This window comes from Synchiropus splendidus, chromosome 5 (assembly GCF_027744825.2).
Source record: "Synchiropus splendidus isolate RoL2022-P1 chromosome 5, RoL_Sspl_1.0, whole genome shotgun sequence".
In the NCBI taxonomy this organism is placed as follows: Eukaryota; Metazoa; Chordata; class Actinopteri; order Syngnathiformes; family Callionymidae; genus Synchiropus; species Synchiropus splendidus.
The window spans coordinates 10,598,537-10,624,564 of NC_071338.1; the positions used below are offsets into that span (position 1 = coordinate 10,598,537).

Here is a 26,028-nt window from a genome sequence, read left to right on the forward strand (position 1 = left end):
GTATCTTTTAAAATTTTTATTATTGTTATTATTATATGCTGGAAATATTATCTGCATTACCATCCCACTTACTCAATGAAACAGAGACTGATGAGATTCAATTTATCAGTTGTTGATCAATCACATAATGCTTGCACGATTACGTTCAAAACAAATCTAAACTGATATCTAAACTACTCTAAAGCCAATTTTGACCGTAGAATTTCACTTTTGCTAAGGCAAGCTCAATCTAAAAGTGTCCTCAATATAGATCATAGTTTCTCACAAAGCTGTAGATTGAGTTTCCATATATATATTCCTGAACAGAATCTATTCTTTATGTACTTTTCACACAAGTACACAAAGAATACCAATGACCAGTCGCTACATTTGAAATAATAACCATTCAACGGCGACATTTTGGGGTGTTGTGCTTGCATGAGTGAGACAGTGTGCATGGTGGGAGATAACTGGTCTCACGGTGTCAGAGGGAGTGCCAGTGGTGGGACAGGGACAGGAGGGCAAGATAACATGACATGCATTTTTACAAGCCGATCCTAGATCAGCTCGCAGAGTCACAGTGTCTGCCTCTGTCCACACTGCACTGGCCTGTAACATGCGCTTGTTTGAATGGGAGCTCAGCCCATGCTTAGATAACATACTTGTGTGTCTGGCACACCAAACAGGGAGTGAAGGTGCTTTTATCACTGAAGGGTGAGCCGCGAGTCCAGCTGTGCGCTCATCTATAACTTCCCCCACAATGACTTGACAAACACACAATTGGGCGAATAACTTTTCACGACCATTCGATCTCCATTCATTAACCGGCAAGGGGTTAATTGGACTGTATGTCAGCCAGGAATGTGTCTCCTCAATGATGCACTTCCAATGTTTACCGCAGGACAGTCAGTAGCTGTTTGTTTAACTCTGTGTATTTGTCAGTGTTAATGAATGAATGATCCTCCCCTATGACCCTTAAAGAGGGTTAAACTTTACCCCCTTAGGGTCAGACAATGTCCTGCTTCGCAGAGGTGAAGCGCACATGCTAGCCAGCCCATTTGATGTGAAGCATAAATGGCATCATATTTGGCTCGCAAAATCACCCAGAAGTGCAAACTTAATCATGGGTCCAACATTTTAAAGAGCCCCAATAATTTTATTTTTTTTTGAAGAGACTGTAACTGAGAATGCTCGAGCACCGGGGTGGGCAAACCGGTCCTCCAAGTGCCGGGGTGGTGCATGTTTTTGTTCCAACCGCTCCATCACACATCAGCTGAAACAAGCAGCACCAGACTGATAGTCAACTCATTACACTCCTAAGACACCCGAATGGTGACAGTGTGTCCTCTTTATGGGTTGAAACCTTTGTGGAACCCACCCCTGGTCCAAACAGAGAGTGATGACACTCTAAATACGCAAAGTGTTCTGCTTCTCTATCGCTGCCTCATAACTTTTCCCAATAGCTTAACGGTCATTCTAGAAACCTGCCAGTGGAAGGTAAAAACTTTGTGAACCACGACTTGCTTTGGTGAGCTCAACTTAAATTTGTCACATATTGTTTTTCCCTCTAGCACAGACGTGAAACAGGAAGTTAGGTAATAATGCTGCGCAAGGCACCACCAATACTAACACATTTTAGTATGTTATCACTATATCACTAAACCATAAAACTATTTAAACTTGTTAAACTCTCGCTGGTATGTTTTCGGCATCAAAATGAGTTTCAAAATGAAACTAGATTTTAGGCATGGTGCATCTATTAAATGCAAATCAACTTTTTTTTTTATGCAGCCCTTTTTATGGCTGTACATCTGATGAAAACATTCTCTACCAAAATATGTGGCTTTAATACTTGAGAGTGATATGGCATGGAAAAAAGAGGAAGGGAAAGCTGAATATTAATCTCAGGAGGGTTTTGATCATGACACAAGTTGTGTTGGAAAGAGGGATCTCCACCTTGGATTTCATGATATAAAGCAGGGGTCAAACTGGTCCTTAAAGGGCCGGTGCAGGGTTTTGATCCAATCGTTCGCCCAATCAGGTGTCAGCTGAAACAAACCTGAAAATCTGAATATACAATTCAGTGGATTTGTATCAAAATGCAATAATATTGCTAATATGTCTTTTGTGTGTGAACAGACACTAGAATCAGTTTTGCGCTGAGTAGCGAGAGACGACGTTCTCAATTTTACGGCACAATCTTCTCTGGGGATGTTTGCATGAACCAGGGAGATAACGCTTGCAGCCCAACAAAAAGATTAAAACACATAAAAAAACAGAAGCGTTTTGAAAAGAAGCAGTTTTATTGCTGTTTAAATGAAACATTATCGCAGCTCTCGTCACAGATTGGATTTACGAACAAGCATTTTACGGGATAAACAACTACAAAGAGAAAAAAAACCCTGCAGAAACAATGCAAAAATGTATAACGTTGACAAGTACACTCTTCACATTCACTAACTCTCCAGCGGAAACTATTTTATCACTTGATTTATAATAATAAAAAAAGAGGATGAAAACATTCCATTTGCATAGACACTTGTATGCAATTTATATTTTCTAACTCTTGTTTTGCGCTCTCTGTCCTCAATCTATTAAATAAGGCCTACGCTTTACGAAACATGGTTAATTCTCTTGTTAGTCTTCTATATATCGATAATCAACAGTCTAGCCATATTTTTTTTCTAGCCACGAGTCAATTTTCAGTTCCGGTACAAAGGTCATGTATGTGTTGTAACACAACTCTCGAGGTGTGGCAGCCCATCCATCCTGCTCTGCAGCCTGAAGGAGACTCATTGACAGACACAGATGAACGAACATGTCAGTACAGAGATATGGAGGGTGTTTTGAGGGACATGACTAGTGACGGTATCTGTCCGCAACTGCACAAGTCAAGTATTAAGAAGTTATTGACATCAAAGTCGGACCAGATGCGTGTGCTGTGAGAGATTATATAGTCTATGTCATCTATGGAAAAACAGAGGAGACTGACGGGCAGTACTGCAGCTTTTCCTGCATCCTCGCAGGACAGTCCCAGACTGAGCGGACACCTTCACCATGCAGAATGGTGAGCCACGCGTGCACTGAGCACACCATGTTGGCATCGCTTTCTCAGTGTGTAGTCAGTGATTCTTTGGCGCCCGCTAGCTTGGGGAGAGAGCAGGACTATTATCTGTGCTGATGTGGACCAGGCACTCACTGGACTTGAGGCTGGAGATGGATTTGCAGCTCGGGAGAGAGGCCAGGGAACCACACAGGCCCATCATGGAGGGTGTGTAGTCCTTTTCTAAAGGGAAGGGACATCTTATGTTAGATACTATGATAATTGTGATGCGTCATATGTGTTTGGCAGGTCACCTGTACTCCACGCTCCTCCATTATGTTTCACTTCTGTCTTTTGGGAGTCTGAATCCAAGCTGATCTCCACTGACAGCAGCTCGGTGCTGGGAAAACTCCTCCTGTGGATCAGCAGTGATATGGTTTCGTGATAGTCTGTTTCAGGGTAAATAAAATGATTAAATCATTTGAAATGTGCTGCAGTGAATTCAAACCTGCGGAAAAGCTTGACGTCTTCTTGACTGTTATATGACTCGAGTGCTGGCCACTGGTTGACCAAGGGAATTGTCAAGTGCTTTTCTAGGTGACTGGTGTCACATGGTATCAAAGTAGTGCTGGGAATGAGAGCAAAACAATGCAGAGATTCCACGTGCAACACATTGTTCATGTAAACACTCACAGTTGCTCCTGAAGCTCCAGCACAATGGCCTCCAGCTCTCTTTTCTCCTGCTGACTCTGGCTGCGGAGCTCCTCCAGCCGCGTCTTCAGGTTCTTGTTGTCAGCTTCAGTGTTCTTCAGCTGAGACTCACGCAGCCGCACCAGCTCCTCCAGGTAACCCTGGCAACCACACACTATTAGAGGATGCACTGACAGTGTCAAAAGACGGAGATGGACTTTGACTGGAATCAAGGAAACTCTCTACTGTATCTATGCAGAATAACTGCTCTCTAACTGACACGCCAGACTCAAGGATTAGGCCCAAAATGGAAGCTTGGATAACTATTTTTTGAAAGATGAGAAACTGTGTCTTTTGGCACTGAGGGAGCACTGATGGAGAGCATGCAGTGTGTTTTTGTTTTTCTCAAGTGAATTGCTCATCTTGTTGTGCATTAGTACTTCATCTACTATTCTGTGCATTCATTATTGAGTCCCTGATATTTTCCCATTCTCCACACTATTTCCTGTTTGACTATGAGAGGACAAGTATGCTAGTGTTTTAGAAAAATAACACCACATCCCCTTCAGAGTGGTGATGTCACATGCATGAAGCCACACCTTCTGAGCATTGACAATCTTGAACCTCTGCTCCATCTTGCGACACTTGGTGCTCCAGCTCTCCTCATCGGTGACCAGGGGGACGTAGGGATGCTCCGGGACACTGTCGTCGCTGGTACTGCTGTCCACACTGTGCCGATCTTCATCGTCACTCAGGTAGTCATAGCTGCAAGGGTCAGGTCAGACAACATTCTGGTCAAGCTCTAGAGAGAGTCAAGTTCATGATAATCTCGTGTGAAACCAAAAGGACCATGAACTGTTAGAGCGGAGAACGTGCCGAGACACGTGTCCACTAGAACTCAGATAACTGAAGCAATCAGTGCTAACCATTTCACAGAGTGTTTGATGAATTTAGTTAGAATCTGTAACAATGTTGAAAACAGATATTGGATAATAATCAACTACCAAAAGCCCTACACAAATGCACCATTCCTGTGTTTCCACCACTCACATATATTCTCAGGCTTCATTAGATCAAATGCAACATTGATTTTAACATGACACCTATTTACATTCTGGCTGTGTTCACCATACTATTGTAGACAAAGCAGGTTTCAGACACACATGAATTACAGGACCGATTGTTTTGGGCCTCAAAAGAGAAATATTAAATTTCAGTGGATTACTAGATCTTAATCACAACTACACCACCAGTCATGCTATTAAACTTGGCATCATTATTCAGAGTTGACGACCACTTAAACAGTGAACATAGTACAGTCCAACCTCGGTTCTCGAGCAAAATTCATTCCAGAAGGCGGTTCGAGAAGCGATTTGTTCGAAATCTGTATTGATTTTTCCTATTACAACTAATGGAAAAAGAAATAATGCGTTCCAAGCCTTAAACTAGGCTTTTGTAGGAGTGAATGTAGAGTGTCTGCTGCAGGTGCGCTGTTCCTCTATGTGTGTGGCCGCTGCATGTGGGAGGGGTTGCTGAGTGAGGGACATCTCTCCAGAAGTGAAGAGGTGCCCGGTGCGTGTCCAGCTCTGAATGTGCGCTTCTGTGCAGTTTGGCTGTGACAAAGTCATAAACCAAGTAACGCTCTGTCCCAGACTCGCCTCATCCCTGTCCCAGCTCCAGCCCACAACAGGACATCAAAACCTGGAGTGCTCCAGTGCTCCAGCCTCGGAGGTGTGGAGAGCGAGCACCTCCCCTGTGACACTCTACCACGGTCCAGTGTGGAGACAGGAAAGGTTTTACACCTCAATATGAAGAAAAAACAGCCAGTAAATGTAGCTAATACGTCTGCATACAGAGGCTGCATTATACACAATAACAAAGCGCATCGTGGGTCAGCTGGTCGTCCGCGCACGTTATGTTTTTTCTGGCTTTTTTCGGGGGGGTTCGAGTTCTGGATTTTCGTTTGAAATCAAGCAAAAAAATCTCGAAATTTCCGTTCAAACTCCGATTTGTTTGAAGTCTGGGACATTCGAAAACCGAGAGTGGACTGTATATATAATAACGTAGTATATATAATAACTTATACATATAACTCATGTCCAAACAAGATACAAAGTTATTCAACATCTATACAGTGGCCTGCTGTATATGAAATTAAAAGAAAATCGGGCAACCTCCAGTGGGCCAGAACACTTCTGCCAGAGTCACCAGGAAACCACACTATATACTATGCTGCCAGTCAAAATGTGAATTTCAAGTTCATACCGCTGGTCTCACAGCAATCCAGGATTGTGTGTTTCCAGAAACAGAACCAAACACAGCATTCAGTAGTTGAGCAGCCAAATTCCCCAATCACTTGAGATTTGCTAAAAATATCTTTGCCTTTACCACCGGCCTGAAAATATCACTGTTAACCGCAGCTTTCACATAACACCAATAAATTCAGTTTTGCTCTACCTTTGATTTTAATAAAGATTACTTTCATCCTAATAGCGATGTTCCTTCATTATGTGGTGATTCTATATAAATATTAGAATAGAATTTCTTTCAGTGGGATGAATATTTTTTTAATTGTGCTATACAACATGACAAATGTGGTCTATCAAACCTTCTATGCGTTTATCATATTGAATATGATAAAATATGATTGAGATATAGTTGACCAAACTACAATCTTAATAATAATAAAATCAAGTACAGTAACATCATCAGTAACATCTGACTTACGACCTGCTTGACTTATGTCCACGGCCAGCAGATGCTTAGTTATTTATTTATTTTTTTTTTTATTCAATGTCTGGCACCGCAGCACGTAGCAGCCCGGCAGCACAGTATCCCAGCATCTCACGCTGACACAGCCATCTAGCCCTACAGTAGTTCCTATAACCCTTGCGTCGGCTATTTTGAATGGCATTCAACTTACGTCCAATCTGACTTAGGACCAGTTGGTCGGAACCGATCCCAGTCGTAAGTCAGATGTTGCTTGTACAATATATCAATGTTTGGCATCAAAGAAGAGTAGAGAGTCTACCTTTGTGTGAACTTCAAATATGGCGTGTAGTCAATCACAGCCGAGGATTTTCCATCCAGCGCTTCTCCTTTCAGACAGAAGCTGTGGCAGGTGCAACAAACAAGGATCATTATTCACATCTGCAATGATCAGTTCCCTTTCCAATTTTACCTGAAGTCTATAGCTCCAAGCCCAATAAGCATCCCAGTAAGAACCGTTGCTTCTTCTCGCAACATGATGGCTCCTTCCGCATAAAACCTCCTTCAGGAGAGAAATGGCAGCATCAGGAGGAGAAGTGCTTCGAATGGCAGCCTTAAAATAATTGTGATGACCCCACCTGGTGCTTCTAGTGTCCCTCAGAGCTGTTCCTATGTATTCAGACAATCTCTTCTCCATCAGGGCCACTCTGATCCAGGCGCGGCCCTAAATGTGCACACAGGCTCCCTATTAATATATGCTCTCCAGGCAAATTTAGAATGGGTCAGAGTCGGGTCAGAGGGTGAGTAGAACTGTTGCTAACGCATTTGTAGCACATGGAATTATTCATGTTTATGTTAGCAAGAACTTCAAGCACATATGTTTGTTTTGATTCTTCTACACGGCACAGACACACAGTGATGGGCGATGACTTGCTTTCGCTCTCGAAGTGCTGATGTTCTCCATGCTCTCGATGCTGTGGATGCAGCTGTTGGGGACTTTAGCACAAGACAGACGGATGAAGTCCCAGAAACTCCTCTGACCATCAAACCAGCTGCCAGAACCTTCAAAGACAAAACATGCCACACTTTTTTCATTCACTGTGTCCTTTGGTCATTGCTTTGCTGTCATTGTGTTTATCAGGCTGAATACGGATCGGTTCATACACTGGTTACAGAGACGTGGACTTCATCCAACAAAGGAGGAGTAGTTCCTCTGACAACTGAGTAAATTCTACTTCCGTTAGCTAACATCATAACATTAACTCACAATCACAGTCAACACTTTAGCTGACAGACAATTGCATCCAGTTATCAAAGACTCTTCAATCCTCTCGTGTCTGTCCAGGAAATGTAGGGCTTCCTTAACCTCCTTCCAAATGTTTTGTTTTTCATCCATCACTGGGTCTGATGAAATAGGAGGACAGGGCACGGAACCACATGTACACCTAAGTAATGAGTAATGAATCAATCTGATTCGATGTTTTCAGTAGAGGGAGGGAAGGCTCACCCACACACAAAATGTTCACTGGCTTTCATATGAATCCTTCCCAGGAAAAACTTTCTGAAGGCAGTATCGATGACCTACATTCCTTATTGGGTCAATCATTTTTCTACACTCTTACAGAACAGAACAACAACACTCTTTAAACAGAAAAACAAAAACCCGGACCCACTGCGGCCCGTTTGTGGATCACTTTGAGACCCTGTGCTTTAAAAAAAAAATGCAGAATCATTGATGCCAAATAAGTGCTACCTTTAAAGCGGTGGCTGAGAATGTGCTCCAGGATGGCTGCAAAATTGATGAACTCCTCAGATGAATCATCAATAGGCTCCGCTGTGTACTTCTCTAGAAGGGTCTTCACAGAGAACCTGCGGAAGAAGCAGAGTCACGGTATGTTTATTATTAATGCCAGGAAACAGACAATTCAGTGCTTTGATGGGTTTCCTGATGATGATCGCATTTAGTTGAGATGAGATGGAAGCGGTTTCTCACATGTTACTGGAGCTTTTATGAGGATGACTGTGGTCTGACGTAATGATGCACTGACAGTGGCGAGAGAATCACTCCGGGCCAATGAGAGATTTATCTGAGACAGCTCAGACACTGTGATGTCATTTCTAATAAACAAGCGACCAGCTTCAGCGTTTTTAGAGATCAACAAGACTCGGATCAAAGGACAAGTAATGAGTCTTAATTCATGACTCACTGTTCTTGGTTTAAAACAAACAGAGAGATTACTTGCTTGTATGGCATGGAAAACATTTGCTCCCTGCCAGATTTTTTTGTTAAAATAAAGAATAACCAACTAAAACAAGATATGAAATAAATACATTATATTAAAATGATAATCCAATGTGACACAGTAGCCTACTTCATCAATCCAGTCGTCATTATATTACAAGCATGTATGTGCATGAGATATAGCAAAAATGTTTTTTAATAATTAAATACAAATATTATAAAGTAATGTGAAAAAATATTATACGACGAAAAATAAAAACACAGTAAACATTGTTATGTCAATATTCAAGAAACCTCATCTCGTGAAGTCACACTGAAGAAACAGGAAAACTACCGGAAGGAGACTAAAGAGATAAGAGGGTAAAACATAATGTAAACTTGCTAAAGCTGCCTTTTCTAATTCATAATATTATTATTATTAAATAATAATAATAGTACTACTACCAATACCATTACTACAACTACTACTTAGAATAATAATAATAATAATACACCTTTAGCAAGAAAAACACATTCAATGAACGTTAACAAAATATTTTCAAAATCATTTTTTATTTGTCTTGATGTCAACTAGCAGGTTAAATCATCCATCAACCCGGGGCCTGCAACACAGATTTGTGGGATTTAGAAATAAAACTACGCTTATTTGATTTATTGTTTTAGACATCTGTCTGATTCACTCTGCCAATCGGTCAGGCACAACTTTCCAAATGATATTTGGACATTAGCTTATCCATTTTAAGGTAATGTTGATGTGGAATTATTAGGTTCTGAACTCCTTTGTCAATTTATTGCTGTGTGTCACGGGACTGAACTCTGTTTGCAAACAGCAAGACATAGAGGACAGTCAGACCTGGAGAATGATTGACAGGAATTTAGCATCTACTAAATTACCTCTCATGTTCAAGAGTGTGTTTAGCAAAGGCAGCTTGCGCTTTTCTACAAGACAATGCTGATTCAGACCCTCAGGACCAGTGGCCGCACACCCATTGTTCTCAGGACAACAATGTGTCAGTCAGAAGAGTCAAGCAGGGAACAGTAGCGACAGCTGATGAGATGTTCTTCTCATCTGAGGTCAGGGAGGCGAGCTGGGGTGCTCTGCAGCAGGCTTGTCAGCTCATGCTTTCAGGAATAGTTACTTTCATTTATTTATTTTGAACACGAAAGTTATGAGCGTGTCTAAAACTTTGTCACAATGGGAAGAGAAAATCGGCACAAAACAGAGTTGAGTGCATGGTTGTGATAGTTTTGTGTTGTGAGTTCTTGAGCTTGGTCCAAAGTTGGTTACCAATCCAACCTTTAGAGAAGCCAGTGGATATCAGACTAGCTAATGAATGATAGTCAGTCTTCTTGGTACATCGTGACAAAGCGTGTTTGTCCCATCAGTGTGCACTGTTCTGGCTTTTGTCACAACACAACACTGACCAGGACCTGATGGTCAGACCAGACCAGAGTCCCTGGGGAGCAGGTCATCCTTTGGAAGGGTGTCACCATAGCAACCACACCATCAGCGAGGAGGATGAAACGTTTCTGACAGTTATGACTTATCTGTGGACACACACAATCTATCAAGTGTCTTCCATGGTGTGTGCTAATGTAACTGACACGTGATTTACTCACTAACATTTGGCACTCTTACTGAAGGATGACGTAAGCATTCTTTGTATCTACCAGTGGTCATCCTCCCTGTGATACCAGGATCAAGAGACCCACACACAAAGACACACTGACCTGCAGACGGTCACCAGGTTCTTTCGCTCCACCGCCAGGTTCCGAGCGGACGCTTTCTTCGTGGCATCTCCCGTGGCCATGACGGTCTGCACACAGCCGTGCTCCATCCAGGAGCAGCGGACTCCTCCCTGACCGACAGCCGCTGCTCCTCATTCACCCCCGCCTAGCAGAGAGACGATGTCCGGCCTGCCAGCATCGATGACCAGACGGAAATCGGGAGACACGTCGGTCAACCAGACGGTGGACATGGGATGATGCTACACGGAGATGAGAGCCCGCTCACGCTCCGCCTTCTCTGGTGGTCACGTGACGTCACATGGCCAGCTCCCAGTGCGGTCGCAACATGGACGCTACTGTGATGTCAATCCAGGACAAAATTTTCGTGAAATGTCACATCAGTTGTTGACAATGTATATGGGACACAATTGATGAGGCGGTGGCGAAATAGCTCTTCCTTTTTATAGAAGTTTAATGTGGTGAGTAGATGCATTTTTTTCTTTTTAAAGTACATTTTTTATCGTTTTATTTTTATTTATTTATTTTTATCAGTTTTTATAGTCATATATAGTCAGTTTTTCAACAGTCAAACATTTCAGTGTTCTTTTGTTCTTATGATGAAAATAGTACATTTTTTTAAAATAAAATGTATTTCTTCTTTTAAATTCCACCCTCATTCATTTTTTAATCCAAGCTGTGGAATGGGCCTGTAGGAAAAAAAAACACTGTAGGTCGCTCAAAAAAAAACAAAAAAAAACCAATTGACTTACGAAAATATTCAAAACAACTTGTTTTGCTGAGTCTGTTGGTTAAGCAGTGTTTGAAATGCACGATAAATCAGCAATTCCTCATTTATTTAAAACAATTATCAGATTTTGCAAATGGTTTGAACGATGACTATCTGGATAGTCATCCTGGTTGTAAAAAAAAAACAAACAAACAAACACTTCTCAAAAGACAACCATTAATTTCCCTTCTCACAGTGAAACTGTTTTCAAGTAATTTGTTAATGGTACACGTTTAAATCGCTCTTGTTTATATACTGTACTGATTTCTGCCCCTGACTTTAAAACCTTTTTCTGTAACCTTTTTCAGGTGAATAAATATTTTATAAAGGTCCCCCATGATCCTATTGAAACACAGCTGTAACCTATGATCTGCATTCTGTTTTGGTCCATCTTTCTTCCACTGCTCTGTTGTTCCCATCACTGGTCTGTTTTTCTGATGCAAACTGCAGGTGCAAGAAGGACTTAATTGGTAACCAAAGAAGCTCCAGGACACCCCCTGTAAAGAGCTGACAGCTGGTTCACACTGGAGCTTTGGGTGGGGCTCTCTGCTCGGAGTAGCAATTACTCATGTCAAACAGCACACTGCTTTTAGTTGGGTGCCAATCTGTTGTTCTTTATTAGTTACATATCTACCAGTTTGCATTGAAAAAAAAAGAAAAACTAAAATAAATACTGACAGATCATTACTCACTGTTGTCACACTGACACTGTTATTTGTGGGACATTTTTCAAATATATACATAGTTCAATGGCATCAACGTTTTTTCTTTCAGACCTTGTACCTGTACAGTAACACAGTGGTTGATGTCGTCACGTTCCAGACCAACAACAGTTCTCTTCACCAGGTCCCATTCCTGTTTTAATAAGTTAACATGACATGTTAAATGGCACAACTACAAATAGAAATACAAGAGACGTGTTTCCATTTTGGGAATCTGTCAAATATTTACATCTGGCGTTTCTGCTGGTGTGCTGCAAGAGTTGTGGTTCAGCTTTGTCACTCACAGACCTCCAAACAACTGTGCTGCCTTTGGCTCAGAGGGGAAGCTTGAGAATAGAGTGAGAAATACCAGACAGTGTTGTGAGGGCAGAGGCTGACCAGAGGAAGGGGACGGTGGTCGGGTGCACAAGGTTCAGTTGTCCGGCATCTACGTAATAAATAATGTGCTCATGTCCAAACGTGTCTAGACGCGGGAAGATTTGATCTCTGCCTCATCTATTCTGTTCATTTACTCTTCTACGTCATCATCACAGAGGAGTTTTTGATTTTTTGATGAGAAAATACTATTTCCATCATGACTAATTCATAATGGACATCAGAGAGAAATGTGGTTAAATCTAATATTATAAATGACCAGTTTCTGTGTGCAGTTTGAAATTGGCCTCCCTAAAACTTGAAGTGGCACCAGTGAAACTTCAAAGTGTTTAAAGTGGATTTTTGTAAACATGCTTCAATCTAACCGTTGTAGATTTATTTACATTTGGACTTGAATTTTCAATCCTCCAATATTTGAAGTCATTTCAGTCATGTAAATTATTTTTTTTTGTGTAGTTCTTTTTGTCTTTTAAGTAGTAATTAAAAAACAAATCAACACCAGTGTACAACATCTAAAAGCATTGGGTTGACATGATCCCTTACCACATTACCTCAGATAGGTACTGCACACAGGCTCACTTCAAGTGAAACCTCACAATAACATAATAATCGCGTTTCTGCATGTAAATACAATAATTTAGCTTGACATTGTTCCTCTTCACCTCTGTCACACCTAGTTGACCATCACTTGCAGCTCACAAGATCGTCTCTAGCTGTCTGGACTCTAAAGGACAGCCATGATAACCTTCCCCTGGGATGTGACCAGTTGGCTCATGGCCTTTGGAACCAGGTCTGACAAACACCCCTGAGTCCGATGCCTCATTTTCAGGGTGGGGATTCTCAAGTGTGGATATGTGTCCACTCGGATCTCCCTGTTGGTGAGTCGGGTTGGTTCCCTTTGATCCAGCCAAAGTCCCTCCAACGGTGAAGGCCAGTGCTCTGGGGTTGGCTGCAGACTGACTGACACTGTGAATAGTGGTGTGTGACATCATGCCGCCGTAGTAACAGCTGCCCCCGCCGCCGCTGCTGGTCATCCTGGCTTTTTGTTTCAGATCCAGAGCGAGGCTCCGTCTTAACCAGGCCTTCTTCACCTCTGCCTGCACCTTCGGAGAAGAGAAAGGAAGACAGAGAAGATTGAGTCTGTTTGTGAAATGCAAATATGTACTCCTAAATGTTGAGAATTTAAGCAGAGATGTGTATGACTGAAAGTCATTACCTCTCCATTGCAGAAGCAGTAGATAAATGCAACAAAGAAACCCTGGGAAAACAAAAGATTCAATTCAGTGGAGTGTCACTGGTAATATATATATATATATTATATATATATATATATATATATATATATATATATATATATATATATATATATATATATATATATATATATGTATATATATATATGTATATATATATATATATATATATATATATATATATATATATATATATATATATATATATATATATAAATAAATAAACTATTACTTTTAGAAACAATTTATTTAAAGTACAAAGCAATTGTATGAATGTAATCATGGTGTCCTGACCTGTGAGGAGTTGAAGAACATCTCATAGTGCATCTGCACCTGCCAGAGCAAACCTGTGACCTCAGTGTAGGGGAGAGCCATGAACACCATGTAGTGAACCCCAAATAATGGCATGAGCACCAGAGTGGACTTCAGCAACTTCCTGTGGAAGACAACATGAGAGCACAGCTTTTAAAGTCAAGTTGCCTGGTTTTGAACTGCCTGTCCAATTGTTTTTGTTTTTTTCTACAACTAAGTGCTTAAGTCCCATTAGACCAGGGGTCTAAAACTGATCCACCAAGGTGGTGCAGTGGTGCGCCCCCTTGCGGACTGCTGCTTTAGAACAATGGAACACCCAGGTGATTTTTAGCTGGTGCAGTAGGACTGAGCTGCTCGGGTTGCTGTCCGCAGCATTGAGTGAGTCTTGCATTTAAAAAAAATGAAACAGCACTCACCAACTTGTCTCTTTTAAATAGTTCTTTTCTGACTCGTTTTCTAACTTGCTCAAACTTGCGCTCGAACACCACTCTCTCTTTTCCTTGCTGCCTCTCAGTAAACTCATTGCTGAAGCGGCCACTGACATTGCCATTATTGTACTGAGAAGCTCTTGAATATGGCACTAGAGGAGTCTGGTCTGCGGATGTGCTGGGTGCTACATTAATGACAGAGGATGAGCTCAAAGCACTGTTTTCTCTGGTTTCAGACTTTTCTGGAGAGGAAAATCCCTCAAGGAGCTGCTAACAAAAGACCAAACCATGATCACCATCATCTTAGAGGAATGATCCCGTTGATATGAAAGGCCAGTTACCGGTACTGCTGGCGAGGGTCCAGTTTTCCAGTGTTTGTCTCCCATAATTTAGAAGCCAGAACGCGTATGATGTTGACGAACAGAAGGAAGTTCACCTGTGGCATGACAAACCCAGTTGCCATCAAACATCCCATATTCTTAGTCCACATGAAGAAGTAAAATACCTTTTCCTTACAAGAATGGCTGACAGGATGGGGACTTGATAGATCCATTTGAGTTTACCAGCACTGATGTCCCAGCACCTGATCAAAGATGTGATGTAAATCTTCTGACTGAGTCAGCAGTTTCACTGCATACAAGATCTCATGACTCACTCTGTGTCGGCCAAGGAGGCGCGAGCACTGACCCAAATGGACACAAACACAGCAGGAACACCTGAAACCAAGAAAAGCCCTTTCAGCAGGACAAAACAAAAGCCTGCTCTCCGGGTGAGGAGCTCACCCCAGCCGATGATGGTGAGAGCCCACAAGTAGTTCTTGTCAGAGAGGAAGGCCATGAAGATGAGGCTGTGCAGGTACAAGCCCTCCACCAGGATCCAGTAATGATTCGTGGCCAGGAAATAGAGGAACAGTGTGACCCCAACTTTACATCCGTGCTAGGAGAATAGAAATAGTCATTCGTAGTCAGAGTGTGAATCTAATGTGCACTTGATCCAGCTGCTGCTAACTAGTACTTTTAACCAGAACCCTAACCTCATCGTCCATCCCATCCTGATCAAATTGGTCGACTGATAACTGGTGAGGTACTTGTTATTACCTCTGCCAGGGAGGTCATGGCTTTGACAACATTGGTTTGTCTGCACTCAAAATAACTTTAAAAGTTTTGAATGGATTTGGAGGCAATTTTTAGGAAATATATGAATTGGGACAGTGAACAAATGATTTTATTTTGGGAGTGATCTGGATCACTGTCTGGATCCAGGAATATTTTAAAGGTTCATTGCTTTTATTACTTTTCTACTTAAGAACGAATTCAATGCAACAAATGTAAGTTATTCAATGCCAGTCTCTTGACACCTGGGAAATCTCACCGTCTGTTGCTTCAGCCCAGGCATGGGCTCACTGGCTCTCTCCACAGAGACGGCATGCAGCACAGCGTCTTTCACGAAAATGCTGACCGCTCGGCAGATGAAGGAGGTGAAAAGGTGAACATGGATGTAGTTCCGTGTGCAGTGAAGACGCCTGGGATAGAGCTTTTTGTGAAAAAAAGATCTTCATGTGAGAAGTGTTTCTAATAACACACTTGAAGTAGCAGAGGATGGAAACAGCCACCAGCAAGGACGCCAGGGAGATGGAGTAGCCAACTGTGTACATGAGGTGGAGTCTCCTGAACACCTTCTGAGGGAAATAGTTATGTTAAACAGCAATCACGATGATCACAAACATCATGGATCATCATCGAGGTCCAATTTCCCACATATCTGAGTCACCTCTTCCTGGTTTCTGTTTCTGGAAGTCAGGTAAGTGGTGCACTCAGTGTAGTTGGCCCATGTCCGATTGAGGATGGGAACCTGCTCCCAGTTTCCTGCCGCATCACACAGTCTGTAGGCCCGTCCTGAGTCACAACCATCATCATGACATCAGCGTGGAGACAGCAGGGTCGTCTGATGCTGAAGAGCTGAAGCGTCACCTACCTCTGTGGTTGAAGTCATAGATGTAATCTGGACATAGAACTGACACCATCTGATCCGCTCTGCTCGGTGGCCAGCAGATTATCCCGTCCCACTCTGGGACGCACTCGCCTTCTTAAATACATCAGGAAATGCGTCTGAGTCAGATATGTGAACCTAAGAATGGAGTTATTTTCTTTTATCTTTGCTGTGTAATTGTATCTGTTTAATACAATTACAGTATAATAAGAAGAATACAAAAGAACAAAGCAGTCCATTTATTTTGTTTGTACCGTAAAACCTATCTAGCCTCGACATGCCAGGCTCCACCCAGTCCTCTACTGCCAGTGTACTGTGGTCTCTGCATCAAAAATGTCTTCTTAAGGACTGGAGGACACAGAATTAAAACAAATCGCTGGGCTGACAACAATAATACAGATGTTGGATCCTCTTCTGGACTGGTCCCAATGATACAATAAAATAAAATGTTTGCGATTAGAATGTTTTGTGCTTTGCCTGGTGAAGATAAGCCATTTGCAGGAAAATAATCTTTGGTCTCCCTTTGCTGATAGTGGGAACTTGTATCACTGCATTGAGGTCACCTTGGCCCGTAACACTTTTAACAAACTCCAAACACATAATAAGATCTGTTATATGCAGTATACACACCATACATTAAGGACAACAAACAGACTACCATGAAGCAGATCATGTGTTCTCAGACTTCACTCATGTATTTGTATTGTAGCATGACTATGGGTTTGTCTGGAACTTGGGCCTCAGTAAAAACATAACAGCAAGGATGTACCAACTTGGTGATCTGGATGAAATTAAATATGAATATGTTTATTTAAGTTTAAGCCAAGTTTGGTCACATTTGTACTTTCAAAAAAATGAACGGAAAAAATGACATTAAAAGCTACAATAATGTAATGCATTGAAATGTGAACGTATACAAGAGCTGGCAAAAAATATTAATATGATGGCAAACCTGCGAAACCAAAATGAAAATTACTGTACATAGCAGTGTAAACCGGGAAATGTTGGTAAACACTGAATGTCCTTTTGGCACGTCCGCTCTGACGTCTGTCCTGGGCTTCTCCTCGACCATTGAAGACATCTTATCTGGGACGCCTGTCCCACTGACGTCAGAGCTGGATATGAGAGATTCTTGCTATTGTTCACTCATTGAACCGCAACATTAGAACAGGATATTGGATTGGCACTCTGCATTCTTGTATCAGATTTTAAATATTTCATTGTACCAATGATAGCTGCCCACGATTGCTGTGAATTGTTTTCACTAACAAAGGCTGGCTGCTCATCCGGGACCTTTCTGTCGTCCCTTCACAGCCAGTAATCATGGTGTAGGATCTGAAGTGTGATCGGGACATGTTCGCTATCTGCGTTTATTCCGCTGATTTCAGAGATACATTGATGAAAAAGGACAAACCTTGAACCACGGACATCTGTGCCTGAATTTTCTTTTCACATTTGGCATGAGCACCAATCAGGACGAAGATCTGCTCATCTCTTGTGATGACATCATCAGAGTCAATCTGTGCAAATGAAAAAAGACATTATTTTCAGCTAATTTGTTCTTCAAATTTTTCCTGATCAACAAATAAAAAAAGGGCCTAAAATTGTGCCATGACAGACCCAAAGTGAATCAAGCATATATATTCATACACCTGATTCAACATGTTCAGCTGGTTAATCCTGTCGGCTGTTTTTGGTTTTGGTCCTCTCTGTGTGTTAATTAAGCGCCTCTGACTTAGGAGTTTGCCAACGCAAAGTACTTGGGGGGGAAAACTGTTCATCTCATCATCTGCAAATGTCTCCACCAGACAGGGTGTTGAAGAAGAAATTGTTGAAGGGGAAGAATTAAATCAAATATTTTTTAAAGAAGTGCATTTCAATACCAAAGTTTGTTGGGGCAGAATAGTGTACTATTAAGTCTCACCTCACCAGAATTGATGAGCCACTATAAAATGCTTAAATGTGAAGACAGTGATGGTCCTGTTCAATCTTCAATGAAACCAAGTTGCTACGAGGCTATTTAACTATCTGAGCGACAAAGATGTTTTAGTACGATATACAGTGGTACCTCGGTTTTCAAACGTCCCGGAATTCGAGCAAATCGGAGTTGAAACAAAAATGTCAACATTTTTTTGCTTCGGATTTCGAACGAAAATCCAGAACTCAAACGCCCCCGAAAAGCCGGAAAAAACATAACCTGCGCGGACCGATCAGCTGACCCACGACGCGCTTTGTTATTGTGTATAACGCAGCCTCTGTATGCAGACGTGTCCCGTTAGCTACATTTACTGGCTGTTTTTTCTTCATATTGAGGTGTAAAAACTTTCCTCTCTCCGCACTGGACCGTGGTAGAGTGTCACAGGGGAGGTGCTCGCTCTCCACACCTCCGAGGCTGGAGCTCACACTCCAGGGTTTGATGTCCTGTTGTGGGCTGGAGCTGGGACAGGGATGAGGCGAGTCTGGGACAGAGCGTTACTTGGTTTATGACTTTGTCACAGCCAAACTGCACAGAAGCGCACATTCAGAGCTGGACACGCACCGGGCACCTCTTCACTTCTGGAGAGAAGTCACTCACTCAGCAACCCCTCCCACATGCAGCGGCCACACACATAGAGGAACAGCGCACCTGCAGCAGACACTCTACATTCACTCCTACAAAAGACTATTTTAAGGCTTGGAACGCATTATTTCTTTTTCCATTCATTGTAATGGGAAAAAATCCATTCAGATTTTGAACAACTTGCTTTTCGAACGGCAGTCTGGAACGGATTGTGCTCGAGAACCGAGGTACCACTGTAAATAATTAAACTTTCTGTATAAAGAACGGGCTTGTGGTGAGTCATCAGCATTAAATGTCTGCCTCACTGTGGAGAACATCAGAAGACAGAAGTCAGATCAAAATAACACAGTCACTTATTGACATTCTCTGTTTAGTAGGACAACTTGTCAGGTCCAAATTGTTCAGTGAGGGCCTGATTTGGGGCCTCCAGGTGTCGTGAAATACTTGTGTGAGTGTGCGGTATGTGATGATCTTCTGCCAAGTGCCTTTACCCCCCCCCTCCGACACCAGCCGCACGGGGGCCATGTACTCCAGACCGTGGACGTGTCGGCGAGAGCTCACAAACACAAGTCGCTTTGTGTTCAGGTGAGCTTTTCACAACAGAGCTGCAAAACTAGCAGTGAGTCCAAAGAGGAGGGTGTGACAGAGAGAGAGATTGCTCTCAGGCTTTTTCCCTGCCCAACTTTACTCATCAATAATCTGGTTAACAGAACAGTCCCCTTAAGTCACACAGCCACAGATTCACTTCCAACTCCATGCAACCTTTATTTCCAATTCACACTGCAAACTGTCAGTGACAATTTGGGAGCCTGCTTTCTTTGCACTTATTTTATTAATAGGGGAATCAACAAATAAAAAAAAAAATGTTGCACAATGTTTCCATGAACATTAGAAACAGAAACAATGCTTAAGAGTTGCACATTAATCCAACTTGGCAGTGTTTTTATTCATGTTAATTTAATTAATATTTAATAGTTTGATTTAATGAAATAAATATAATTATGATGACTATATTTTAATCTTTGTATTTCTACTTCCTCTAGCAATAATTTATTCATAGTTTAAAATGATCTATTTTTGCAAATCTTTCTTTATTTTCTTTTTTTACAATACCATATCAAATAAATAGTATTAATTTTGCCCCACAAAAAACTGGTGATGACTGAGATTTTTTAACTATCCCCATCTTTAAGGCTCTACACCAGAGTGTGCAGGAGGGACTTAGCTCCTTCCTTTGGTTACGCTAAGTTATGCAGCAATTTAGTTTCAAGACTACAATGAATTGTTCTGGTAAGAGGAGAATTGAAGGCTGAATTGGCAGTTCAGCAACACAAGGCTAACGCAGATTTTATTCTGAAACTCAAGGCACGTGTAAAAAGAAGCACAAGCTATTGAAACATCAATGAAGCAATGGTGTGGTTTATTCAAACGACCCACAGAGCATTGAAAGTCATGCATTGATGGCTATTACAAATCCCATTTGGTAAGTCTTCCAATAAACAGATCTCAAACTTGTGTTACCGTGAATAGAGACTCTGACCATGAAGAACAAGGATGTACATATATAACTGAATCAGATAATGGCCCCATACATACATTTAAACAACAAAATATTGTTTATTTTGCATCAGTTTGACAATACCACAATAAATCACGATGGTGGCTATGTTCAAGTTTTTATATCACCATATATAAACTAAAGCTCTTTTAAAGTCATTCAGGGTAGTGGAAACCCTGGCCACTGTATAGTGAAAAACATCAACAATAAATAGACATATATAGATCTATATATATATATAAAATAATTAGTATTACTGAATAAGTGGTTAATGCTGTTTCATTAATCGGATATTCAAAGTATTATGTTTGAAGCTTTTGTGGTTACAAAATGAAGCTCTCTAATTATTCAGATTTCCTGTCACATGCAAAGCAGCTGTTTTGTCCGGACAGATGCTCCAATAAGAATTGACGATTCTTTCTTCTTAGTTTCGAGTCGGCTCTTTATTCCCATTTGGAGCTGATCTCTAAATCGTATTTCAAGGGTCGTTATGGATCGCGGTTTGTTGACATCCACTAAAGAAACTTCAGCTTTGTGGTTGCACAGATGCACAGGAAGTGCCTCCAGAATAATTAGTCCTGAACGTCTCTCGGCCTTTGTGTCAGGATTAAATTTGTGACATTGTTTTCTGGCCAGAGTGATTTTCAGGTTGAGGAAGCAGCAGGGTTGTAAGTCTGTTGCAGCTCGATGAGAAGAGAAGACTAATGGAGGCTGGGTATCAGTGGGTGAAAGGGGAAGAAGCATCTCCAAGTGACTGACTTTGTCTTTTTGTAAAAAGCCAAATACATGATTGATTTTCTTGAATTGTCCCTCATATTTCATGACTGTAGCCCACAATTTTATATAATATTTTTTATCATTCTAAGTATAGGACATTTAAATACTCAGAAATCGACATTAAAAAAAAAACCTTGTTACACAACATTGAATTGACTATGTAAGTAATACTTAACAAACAAGAGTTGTTAACACAGCAAGGACAACTGCAATAAGTTGGTTCTGAAATTAAAATAAATGAATGAAACACATTTATTTACTTATTTGAAGAAATAAGTAAGGTATAAAAAGGCTCATAATTTTGTGGTGATTATACATTTTAAAAAGGGAAAAGTTTATTAAGTCATGTAAGATATTGGACGTATTTTAGCCTTCACACTGTACTATAAACTGATTTTTTTTTTCCATTTTGGCAAAAATGTTTCTGATCCATGGGACAAACTCTATCTCCTATCTAAATAGGTTGATGATTAGACACCAAACAACATTTTTTTAAAATATTGCAATATATGTTGTCAGCCCCTGTCCAAACTCTACACCACCACCATCTACTGGGTTTATTTCAGATTTTTTATTTTTATTTTTTTTTATCTTTGAGGGACTTAAATTTGACGTAGATGATGTAGATTCCCTGTAATTGATGCATTTCTTACATTCAAAACAAATCACAAATTCGGTGGCCAACGTGTTATTACATCACAAAACTAAACATAGTTTCGGAAAATATTAGAGTCCAAATGAGTCTTTTTAACTATAGACAGGAGAATATATACATCCCATCTATGTGTACTGTGCTCAATATTCATGTGAAATAATAATCATTTGTACGAGAATTGACGTATGACTTACCAGAGTCGTAGCTGTCGCTAAACTGTGGAACAGAGCCCAAAAGCAAACCTGCCATGGGGCCAGCATGATGGAAGGCAGACGTTTTAATGAGCATTAGATCTTTGTTCAGTCCTCCTGAGGACGTTCTGAAGACACTTCCATCCTGAAATTATCAATACCCATTTGCTTCAGTCCAGATTTTTTGTCATCAGACGATGAAATGGGTCAATGGCCAACTCAGAGATCTACCCACCTGGCTGAAGCAGCTCGAAGGACCTGTCCAGACTGTCAAGGAGCAGGGCTGGAGGTCAGCGTTGGGTGTCTGAGGTGGGCCGTCCCTCTCAGGGGAGGGAGGTCTTCATCTCAGTGTTAGTCAGACTTCATTCACAGGTTCACGTAGTACCCTCCCCACATCCGTGTCTGTGCCTGTGAGGGAAAAAGAAAACGGTGTGGAAGCACATAAGTTATTCGCCATCTAGGAATGTTATTTGATATGTTTATGAAGTATATAAATTATAGAGTGGGGGAAAAAAAAGTTGAAATCAGATTGATCAATTACCAATAATGTGAATAAGTGTGACAAATTCAACTTCCTTTCACTGCTCGAAAGGGCATATTCCAGACAGATTCTTGGATCAAATGTTTGTTTTTGCGCCTGCATGAATCAAAGAGACTGTATAATATGATTGATTGTTAGAGATTGTTAGGAATTACGTAACATAATGGCCTACGCTTCAAGTTATTGTGACTTTTTTTTTTCAAACTACACACGAAGCACTTAATACGATCTTTAATTTTAACTTATATGAAATATAACGGTTGTCTAACCACAGGATCGGATTTTCCAACGGATGAATGACTGACGTTGATCGGCTGATACTACATGCTTTTATTTTGCAAGGCATCATGATGACGTCACGTACCCCGGAAGAGCCGGCTTGACAACAAGGACAGCAGTGGCTGCTGCATGGCTGCAGTGTGAGTGACAGAACTCTTATTTCGACTCAGTTATATCAATTTATCAAAAGTTATCTTCATATGCATTTGTCGCAGGAGGTGAAATGTTAACCCCGGCGCTGTCGGTGTCACGTTACTTGCTCTAACCGACACTGTGTGTGTGTGTGTGTGAAGGGCATGGCTGCGGTGCTGAGGAACCTCCGGACCCTGCGCTCCTCCGCTTTACATCTGACTGCGGAGAAGTTCTCAGCACCTGGGCGTCCGCCACTCCAGCCATTGGCAGGTCCCGTGGAGCTGGCATGGAGGACGTGGGTTAGGGGTCTTCTGCTGAGCTCCGTTGTGTGTGCTGGACACAACAAGTGGTCAAAGGTGAAACACATCAAAGGTCCAAAAGATGAAGCCAGAGCGAAGATGTTCATGAAGCTGGCCATGCTGATCAAGCTGGCAGTGAAAGGTGAGCTCTGTCGGAGTGTTTATTGAAGCTCCGGGTTGTAACTGCTTTCCGTCGTTTTCAGAAGGGGGACCCAACCCAGAGTTGAATATCAACTTGGCTCAGGTCCTGGAGCAGTGCAGGAGCAACAATATGCCCAAAGCTTCAGTAGAGACTGCCATCAAGCACGCAGTAGGTCAACACCACGTGTGAATCCCTGCTACCTCACACTGTCAGCTTCACATGAGTCATTTCTGATGTCAGGATCCTGTAGATGTGAACATCATAGTGAGTGGTCAGAGCTCCACCAGCTGTGAGCATCTGGGTTCCTGTAATACCTGGTGCCTTTCCCACAGCAACCACCACCCTCTATGCAGTACTCACTCATTGTTCAGATTAAAGTTCACTGGTGGATGGAAAACTTGATCTGTCAGGCAGTGAATATGCACAGGCTTCAGGTGTAGGAGGAACACCGATGACGGAGGTGGATAGGCACCATGCCGTACATGTCTTTTTCTTTTTTGACTTCTCTATCATTGAAAGACAATTTAAAAAACTGTCACTGACAGGAAAAGTCTAAGCCTGCGTCCCAGCACATGTTTGAGGCTCGGGGTCCAGGAGGGTGCCTGCTGCTGATCCAAGTCCTGACCGACAACATTAGCCGCACCCATCAGGACATCAAACGTGCCCTTAACAAGAACGGGTAAGGACTTCATACATGTACATACATTAATGGGGCTCTCGCCTGCATTTGAAACATTTATAATATGTGTACAGTCATATGGAGAAGTTATGCAAACCAGAGAGCAGCATTTCATTATCACTACAAATGAGTTATGAGCAAAGCATGCATATATTGTTACAACATAATGTTATTTTTGTCATTTATTTTAAGGGGCAAAACATTTTCACATGACGGTCAATTGAAGCTGTTGTTTGTCAAATGCTCATAATGTAATTCAGACATGAATAGAAAATAAAGGAGGAAATAGAGGGCCTAAAACCTTTTCGAGTTATGTTTAAGGAAAAGGAAAATCTGTCACTCTGACTTCAAACATGGTCCAGCTTGGATATACTTGTTAGACCTTCAATTAAAAGACACAAGGAAGCTGTCATTTTTCATAGGTGTTTCATCACTGTGCTGGTCCGAGGAGACAAGCAACCTAAAAACACAAGGAAGGCACTAGTGAGAGAGATGGTTGGAATGGTCACAGACGAGCCACAGACCAAGAATTGGTTTACTCACCACATGACAGAAGTGCTGTCTGTATGCTGCCTGTTGACCACATGAGGTCACTGTGCACACAAGTAAAAGAAAACATCCTGTCAAACCAGTAGTAGTGTGTCACAAGGGCTAATAATGTGATTTAAAGTCAAAGAAATATTTAGATATTAAGTTAATCCAGTCTACAGTTTTTTTTCTTTAAAATCATATATATTTTTTCTTTCTTTAAAATTAGGTCACATACAGATGTGAAATTGACTTGACAAAGGTGAAGTGAAGCGCAAAAGGTTGATAACTACTAAAGGACATCAAGCATTCGGGGGAACTTGTTGAGCCTCTGCATGAACTTGATGCCTTCTGTAACCATCGTAGTTTATTTGAAAATGAACTGTAACTATCCTCTCTGAACACAGGGGGGCACTTTCAGATGGAGCCCGGCACAACTTCGACAAACGAGGAGTGGTGGTTGTGCAGGGTCTCAACGTCTCCACGGAGCGTGCTTTGGAACTGGCCATCGAGGCCGGAGCAGAGGATGTACAGGAGAGCTCAGATGATGAGGAGCAGCCCCTCCTGCAGGTGAGAGCTCCTCTAGTTGTGTCACTGTCACTGCTTTGTTTTGGTGGCTATGAACTATAACCTTAACCCACTCTTTCTGTTCACTTCCTGCCTCCAGTATATTTGTGACACCACAGAACTGCAGAAGGTCCGAGCATCTTTGGAGTCACAGGGACTGAAGGTGAATTCTGCAGGTTTGAATTTTGTCCCCCGTGTCCTGCTGCCCCTGGACCGACAACAGCTGGATGCGGCCTCAACATTAGTGGAAGCCCTCAATGACTGTGCAGACGTAGTTCAAATCTGGGACAATATCCATGTGGACAGCTGAGACGCAATGAAAATGATGACATTCACCCCACACAATATGAGCGGTTAGCAGTAAGGCATGGCAACTGTGTGAAATAAACTCTTTGGTCTCAGGACACTGGTATGACCCATGGGGGGAAAAATAATTTGGGAAACAATGTTCACCTGAGACTGCTGTGAGAACATCAAGACATTTTGGATGGAGCCTTTTTTCATTCTTGGAATTCTGCATTTTTGTTGACAATAAAGATATTGTGTCTGACAGATGTTCATATCTACTTACCTACCTACCTACTTAACTACTTACCTACCTGCCAACTTAACTACTTGCCTATCTACCTACCTATCTAGCTATCTATCTATCTATCTCTATTTATCTATCTATCTATCTATCTATCTGACAACCATCCCTGCAACAGCACCCCACTCAGCTCTTACTCAAGAGCAGACTTCATAAAATAAATAACCAAATGTACTGAAAGACACCCTTTTATATCTTTGATATCACCCAGATTTTCAGTATCCTAGATATGAAGAATCCCTTTGATGAAATAAAATATGATAAAATATGATGC

General features: G+C 41.6%; 3 protein-coding genes across 3 annotated transcripts; 1 reads left to right on the forward strand and 2 right to left on the reverse strand.

The window, feature by feature from the left end:
* Positions 1–2,263: 2,263 nt before the first annotated feature.
* Positions 2,264–10,706, reverse strand: LOC128759424 (RUN domain-containing protein 3A-like). The gene is made up of 11 exons (XM_053866357.1): positions 10,395–10,706; positions 8,175–8,290; positions 7,356–7,483; positions 7,060–7,145; positions 6,894–6,983; positions 6,744–6,824; positions 4,312–4,477; positions 3,716–3,873; positions 3,531–3,650; positions 3,337–3,437; positions 2,264–3,265 (listed from the first exon to the last, which is right to left on the reverse strand). The coding sequence occupies exons 1-11, from the start codon at positions 10,499–10,501 to the stop codon at positions 3,123–3,125; spliced, it is 1,296 nt and encodes a 431-aa protein (XP_053722332.1). The 5' UTR covers positions 10,502–10,706; the 3' UTR covers positions 2,264–3,122.
* Positions 10,544–19,342, reverse strand: pth3r (parathyroid hormone 3 receptor). Its single transcript, XM_053866187.1, has 14 exons — positions 19,262–19,342; positions 17,672–17,777; positions 16,243–16,353; positions 16,039–16,163; positions 15,852–15,946; positions 15,640–15,790; positions 15,051–15,204; positions 14,924–14,984; positions 14,785–14,851; positions 14,610–14,704; positions 13,823–13,964; positions 13,492–13,533; positions 13,199–13,378; positions 10,544–10,651 (listed from the first exon to the last, which is right to left on the reverse strand). The coding sequence occupies exons 1-14, from the start codon at positions 19,340–19,342 to the stop codon at positions 10,544–10,546; spliced, it is 1,518 nt and encodes a 505-aa protein (XP_053722162.1).
* Positions 19,343–22,905: 3,563 nt separating this feature from the next.
* On the forward strand, positions 22,906–25,931 carry LOC128759521 (translational activator of cytochrome c oxidase 1). Its single transcript, XM_053866536.1, has 6 exons — positions 22,906–22,958; positions 23,112–23,391; positions 23,453–23,559; positions 23,937–24,070; positions 25,006–25,168; positions 25,266–25,931. Exons 2-6 carry the CDS (start codon positions 23,115–23,117, stop codon positions 25,473–25,475), a joined length of 891 nt encoding a protein of 296 aa, XP_053722511.1. The 5' UTR covers positions 22,906–22,958; positions 23,112–23,114; the 3' UTR covers positions 25,476–25,931.
* Positions 25,932–26,028: the final 97 nt, after the last annotated feature.